The 6223-nt window shown below is 60.1% G+C and overlaps 1 protein-coding gene across 2 annotated transcripts; it reads right to left on the bottom strand.

The window, feature by feature from the left end:
- Positions 1 to 311: 311 nt before the first annotated feature.
- On the bottom strand, positions 312 to 6223 carry CYP11B2 (cytochrome P450 family 11 subfamily B member 2). Of its 2 annotated transcripts, XM_087825215.1 has the most exons (9): positions 5988 to 6223; positions 5438 to 5593; positions 3692 to 3891; positions 3397 to 3600; positions 2983 to 3137; positions 1394 to 1560; positions 924 to 1002; positions 637 to 831; positions 312 to 425 (listed from the first exon to the last, which is right to left on the bottom strand). In XM_087825215.1, the coding sequence occupies exons 1-9, from the start codon at positions 6221 to 6223 to the stop codon at positions 312 to 314; spliced, it is 1506 nt and encodes a 501-aa protein (XP_087681341.1). The 2 variants fall into 2 exon arrangements, with proteins under 2 accessions (XP_087681341.1, XP_016075672.1); XM_016220186.2 differs by lacking the exon at positions 637 to 831.

The following is a 6223-nucleotide window of genomic DNA, read 5'->3' as shown; positions in this document are numbered from 1 at the left end:
CATGAGGAACCTGGAGCCAGTCCTGGGTGATGGGATGGGGGTCAAGGCCCTCGGATGGTGATCCTTGTAGGAGCTGGAGCTGGTGGAACTGGGCATATAATCCAGACCTGCAACCAAGACTTCCCCCGGCTCTGCCCGGGCCTTGCCGCACTGCCTAGCACGGCCTTCCCCAGCGGGTCTGGGCTATCCCATTTGTGCGGGGTGCTGGCTGGACAGTGGTGTGGCCGAGGAAGCAGGGCCGGAGGCAGAAGCAGGGAGGCCCGGGCCAGGCAGAGGGGCGGGCGCCAGGCGGCTGGTGGCCGGCGCGGGGACTAGCTGATGGCGCGGAAGGTCAGGAGCGGGGTGCTGGCCGGCATCAGCACGAACCGGTAGACCATCCTGACGTCGTCTTGCGTTAGCGTGTCCACCTGGAAGTGCTTCAGCACCTAGGACAGAGGCGCGGCCCCGCCTGAAGAACCGCCCGGCGCCCGGCCCCGCCGCCCCGCGCCCGCCCCGCCCCGCCCCGCCCCGCCCCGCCCCGCCCGGCCCCGCCGCCCCGCGCCCGCCCCGCCCCGCCCCGCCCCGCCCCGCCCCGCCCGGCCCCGCCCCGCCCTCCCGGCGCCCCGCCCGCCCGCAAACCGCGGGCCCAGCGCTCACGTGGTGCAGCAGGAGCAGCATCTCGGCCTCCGCCAGGCGCCGCCCCAGGCACTGCCGGGGGCCAAAGCCAAAGGCCAGGTGGGGCAGCCTGGCGCTGGAGCCCCTGTGCAGCCAGCGTTGCGGATGGTAGAGCTCGGGCCGTGGAAACACCGAGGGGTTGCGACCCAGGTAATAGAGTTGCACAGTGACCAATGTCTGCAGGTAGGTGGAGGGGGCAGGGTCAGCTGGCCCCTGGGGAAGGTCCACCAGGCTTGGTGTCTGATGGAAGGGCGGTGGGCCTCACTCACCCCAGCCGGGATGTGGTAGTTCTGCAGGACCAAGTCCGAGCTCACCTGCCGATCCACAGAGATGCCCACGGGGTACAGCCTGTGGACAGGGGCAGCCAACACATCCTCAGCTGGGATAGGGCCCAGCTGGGACAGGGTACAGCAGCCAGGGGTAGGCTCCCTGACCTCACAGGTCCCTTTGGGACTGGGAAGCAGTGTCCATACCCCTCCTGAGCTCAGCCAAAACTCCCCCAGCCTGAGTTGCCTGTGGGCTAAGCAGGGCGCTGCAGAGGATGGCGCCCAGGACATTGAAGTGAGATCTCAGAGAACAAAGAGCCCCTGTCCCTATAGGGAGAGGAAGAGGAGGTGTGTGGGGATGCATCTTGGGCAAAGCTGCCTACCACCCCAGGATCTGTGTTCAAGCCCTGGTGAGCGCTGCTCTCCTGACTGTGGAACCGGGTGGCTGGGACAGCTGGGTGAGACACACCTACCTCAGGGTCTCCTTGAGGGCAGCCTGTAGCAGGGGCAGTTCTGAGGTTGCTCTCTGGGGATTTTCAGAGATCTTGGCCTCGGCCAGCAGGCTCTCCTGACGCAGGGCCTGCTGCACCTCAGGGTTACGTGCCAGCTCAAAGAGGGTCATCAGCAAGGGGTAGGCTGTCTGCAGGAACCATGGGTGCAGGGCTCAGACCTTGGCACAAGCTATGCACCTCAGCCCCCAGGGCCCCACTCTCTGGGCAGGTAGTCTCAGATCCATGGTGAGTGCATGCCCAGGGCAGGACAGAGCCCAGGAAGCTGAGAGCTCAAGGTCCTAAAACCCACTTCCTCTACTTTCCATGAGTCCCTCAGAGAAGGTGTCCCCAATCTCAGGGAAGACCCAGGCCTTGCCACTTCAGGCCTGGTTCTCACTCTCTTATGGGCTCCAGAAGAGGCTTACCCTCCCCATCTACTTGGTGTGGGGTTTGGAGCCCCAGGTCCATCTGCTCCCAATGGATTATCTCCCTGGGGCATCTGCAGCCAGCTCAGACCCCAACAAGTTCCCCTCCTAAGGTCATTTCTATGTGCAGGGAGAGGCACCCCCAGCCCACCCTGAGATCTGGGAAACTACTAAATCCTATCCCCATGACAACATGCCCCTGGCATCTCCAGACATGGAGCAGTGACCTGCTTACTGTCCCCTTTGCTTCAGTCCATGCTGCACCTTGTGGTAATATGGGGGACCTTAAGGGAGCATCAGTCTGATCCAGTCCTCCCCTCACTGCTTTCCTCCAGCCTTGGATACAGGCCTGGTGCCTGAGGCCCTGCCTTCAGGGACCCTGACCTCTCTGCTCTTATCTACCTCCATTCAGTCTCACTGCCTTTCTTTGCTGCCTGCTGCTACACCCTTGGACTGTTGCCCTCCATGCTTCCTCTTCATGGCTTAACTTCTGTGTGGTTCTTCCACATCCAACTGGAAGTTCCCACTTCTAGGAAGCCTGCCTAGAGCTGTCCTGAGGCACATGCCCTACCCTGGGTTCTTTTGCTTCATGACAGCATCCCACTCTCTGCTCAGGGAGCTTCTTACCACCAATCTGTGCCTTAGCATCCCAGGTGCCAGGCCCAGAGCAGCCCAGAGACGCCGACAGGGGAAGGTTGGGTCTAGAGGCAGGAAGTTTTGGCTGCATTCCAGCCCTGGGTGCTGCCCTGCCCACCATGCAGCCTGCCACCTCCACAGGATCTTTAAAGAAAGCTAAATGTAATCTATCACTGGGCAGAGTCCCAGGTGCATCTGGGTATTGGCGTGCCCCTCTTCCTAGGACCCTGATGGTCTGAATGGAGCCTGTGCTGCATGTTCCCAGGCCTAGTCACTCTGCAGGCTGCCAGAGCATGGATTCCCACCAGTAATGGCAAACCCTCCCCTTTGAGGTCATTCCCATGTGCCCTTCCTTCAGAGCCTCTATCAGTTTCAAAGCTGAGCTCCAAGATGGGAAGTCTTGGTGACATAGACTGGAGTGGGCATGCAGGAGACCCTTGGCTGGAGAGGACACTGCTTGGGACCACACAGGCTTCATGCTCTATGGGCAAGGCTGGTGGCTGGCCTGACCGTGTCCACGCTCCCCGCGGTGAGGTCGATGGAGCTAGCCTTGATGGCATCCAGGGTCATGTCTGCATGCAGGAGCAGCTCTGCCACGATGCCACTGTAGTGCTGTGGGCGACCAAGGGCCAGTTCTTGGTAGATTTTCTGGATGGAGTTGTTGGCTGTGGGCACAGAAACAGAGCCCTGGGCCTGGTGCTGGGAGCCACTGCCTCCTATTGTCTTAGCGTCAGCTATCAGCACCTGTCTCCCTCTCCCGCCCAAGCCCTTGGGTCAGCCCAGCCCAGCCCCACCTCAACACCAACTGTCTCGGGGATTGAGAAGAAGCCATGGCCCTGTGGCCCTCTGTTGGCCTCAGTTCTCCCCTGTACTGTGGACCCCAGTGTCCCTGTCACACAGTACAGCCTGGGCCCTGGCCCTCACCATACTGGAAGATGCAGTCCCAGGCCTCAAAGTGCTCCTTCCACACCTTGGCGCTTGTCCAGCGGGACAGGCTCCTGGGCATGAACATAAGCTGCATGGTGGATTTCAGCATGGCCTCCAGGGCGTGGATGAAGTTCAGGCTGGCTGCACTCGGGCTTTGGCTAAGGAGGCCCAACCGCTCTCCAAAAAGGACCAAATTGCTGGCTGTAGAGAGGATGGGGCTGCTGAGTGTATGGCAGGCAGCTGCCTCCTGCCAGCCCTCCCTGGCCCAGTGCCATCCCTCAAGATCCCTCACCTTCCAGGGTGTAGTAGAAGATGCTGGGCTGGATGTTCACGGTCAGACTCCTCCGGGCGTTCTGCAGCACATTGGCCATCAGGGCCTTGGAGAAATCCCTCGCCACCCTATCCACCATGGGGATGAATTTCTGGACTGCCTGTCGCGACATCACGTCTGGGTTCAGCCTCAGGCGGTCCAAGCGCCATGCGGGCCCGTTTCTGTAGAGCAGAGAGCGAGCTTCAGCGAGAGTCAGCGGCAGTCTCCCAGCCTGTGTCCCATCTTCCTTATCGCTAAAGGGACACAGGTGGGCAGGGAGCTGCCCATGTTTCTGCCCCTGCTGCAAGCTTCCTTTCAAGGAGGCCCCAGTGTGCTATGCCCAGGGTGCTCAAGCCTACAGTGGGGCTGAGACCAGGCTTCTGCCTAACCGTGCATGTGGTTCACTGAGTTTGCTGCTGCCAACTTGCAGGCCCCGTGCCTGGCACTCACATCCCCCATCCAGGTCTTCAGTGGGTATGGAGGCCTTTTCTCTGAGGAGGAGGCTGGCCCTCTTGTCAAGCAATGCCCACCCTGCTCACACCACACCCTAGAGTGGAACAGGACCTGAGTGACCCTCACCCCCCCACCCCCCCTCAGCCAGACAGTGCTGCCTTTGTACCAACCACACCTATTCCTCTCCTTTTGGGGTCTCTAGCTCCTCTATACACAAACTAAACCATGTCTCTCATGATATCCTCCCAAAGGAGCCCAGGCACCTGGGGGCTCTAGGGGTATCCCCAGGGTACGAGGGGAGATTTGCATTCTCAGCCACAGTCAAGTGTAAACACCTTCTTTTTAAGGCCAGCTGTCTATAGGTGTTGAGAATGATCACACACACATGCACACAGGACATGGGTAAACACACTCACAGGACACACACAAGCACAGACATGCACATATGTGTACAATAATACAGAGAACACATGCAGGAAGCACATGAACACAAACACAACACACTCAAAAACATGCACACATCCAGACACACCCATGCACGCAGGCAAACACACCACATGCATGCACACACAATGAGCAAAAACATGCACCCATGCAAACACGTGATGACCTCTGTACAACACACAGTGGTATGAACACACTCACATGCATGAGCACACATGCTAGCACACCAACATGGGCAAGCACATCCATTCACATACATATAACAACACCCCCCACACACGTGTGCACACACGCATAAACACAGACAAGCACAAACACGTCCACACCAGCAGACAGTTCCCACGAATACACACATGCTCACACAGGCATCAACTTAGAACTTAGCTTCTGAGCAGAGGTGTCATCGACCTGCCGCCCACCCTCTCTGAAGCCCCAGGACTCTCCCCACCTAAGCAAAGTTTGCGTCACTCAGGACCCATAGGGGTCCATGCGGAGGCTGCAGCCTGGTGGGCCCTCAGGCTCCAGCATGTGCTGACAGGGGCTCCTGGCCAGTGCCGGCCCTTCTCCAGGCCTGCAGGAGGGCAGCCGTCCAGGCTGTAAGAGCACCCCAGGAGGCCTGAGCAGATGGGGTGCTCCCTAACAGTAGCTGCTCTTCCTCTCGCGCGGAAGGATGGGCACAGCCCCAGGTCCCTGGCACAGCCCTGTGGTCACATTTTCTCCACTCATCCAGACAGGCCTCAAGGCAGGCCTGCTTTGGGTCTTCCCTGTCTCGCCTCAGCTCTGCACCCGGGCTGCCCGTTCCCTGCCCTCATCATCCAGACTCGCCCTCACAGCAAGAACACGCCATGTTTGTGCCCGCGATGCTGTCGGTGGGCCAGCCAGGGCTCCAGGACCATCCGACGGGGTTGATAGCCTTCTGCCTGCTTCAGCTTATCCACGTCCTCGGGCAGCGCCACGCACACCATGTGTTTCCCTCCCACGTCATACCTGTGGGACAAAGTCAAAGCCCTGCTGTGGGACGTGTCCTTGGCTGATGAAATCCAGACTGTTTCCTACTGACCTCTCCCTTCTCCCAGGCTGGCTCCGAGCAGGCAGTCCCTCCCGCAGTCTAACTGGAGCCTCTTCTGCTCTAGTGTCTGCATTCTGTCCATCAGCAGCGAGCCACAGCTTGCTCCGACCTCATAATCGGCTATAGTGCCCCAATTTTAGTGCCAGTCCGGGCCACAGAAGCTTCATTGAGTATCCTCACCCACCTTCCTAACGGTGCTGAGCACCAGCACCTGGCTGGGGTGTGGCAGCACAGGTCACCCAGCAAGGACTCAATGGCCAGTGGGGACAGAGGGTTAGGGTGTGTCAGCAAGGTGGGCAAGGAGGGCTTCACCTGAAAATGGGCCCCAGCTCCTCGAAGGTCTGTTGCATCTGCAGGTGGAAGTCCTCAGAACCCTCCCTCCAGATCCGCAGCACCCTCAGCCACTTGTTGCCAGGACACTGGGGGATGGCTTCGAAGGGGAGCACTGCCTTGGGAGCTGGAGGGGTGTGGGTGGCCAGTGCTCGCGCCCAGGGCAGGGAGAGCTGGGATCCTGCCATCCACACTTCTGCCCTGGCCCGGAATGCCAT

This window comes from Miniopterus natalensis, chromosome 16, assembly GCF_054644295.1.
Source record: "Miniopterus natalensis isolate mMinNat1 chromosome 16, mMinNat1.hap1, whole genome shotgun sequence".
NCBI classification, from domain to species: Eukaryota; Metazoa; Chordata; class Mammalia; order Chiroptera; family Miniopteridae; genus Miniopterus; species Miniopterus natalensis.
The sequence above is the reverse complement of the archived record's forward strand: the minus strand, read 5'-3'. Positions and strand labels throughout refer to the sequence as shown.

Excerpts from the sequence above, each read along its gene's own strand:
- CYP11B2 (XM_087825215.1), bottom strand. The coding sequence starts at position 6,223 with ATGGCATTCCGGGCCAGGGCAGAAGTGTGGATGGCAGGATCCCAGCTC. Across the intron at positions 5,594-5,987 it reads GAGCTGGGGCCCATTTTCAG|GTATGACGTGGGAGGGAAAC; the intron begins GTGAAGCCCTCC and ends TTTGTCCCACAG. Across the intron at positions 426-636 it reads TGCTGCTCCTGCTGCACCAC|GTGCTGAAGCACTTCCAGGT; the intron begins GTGAGCGCTGGG and ends CCTCTGTCCTAG.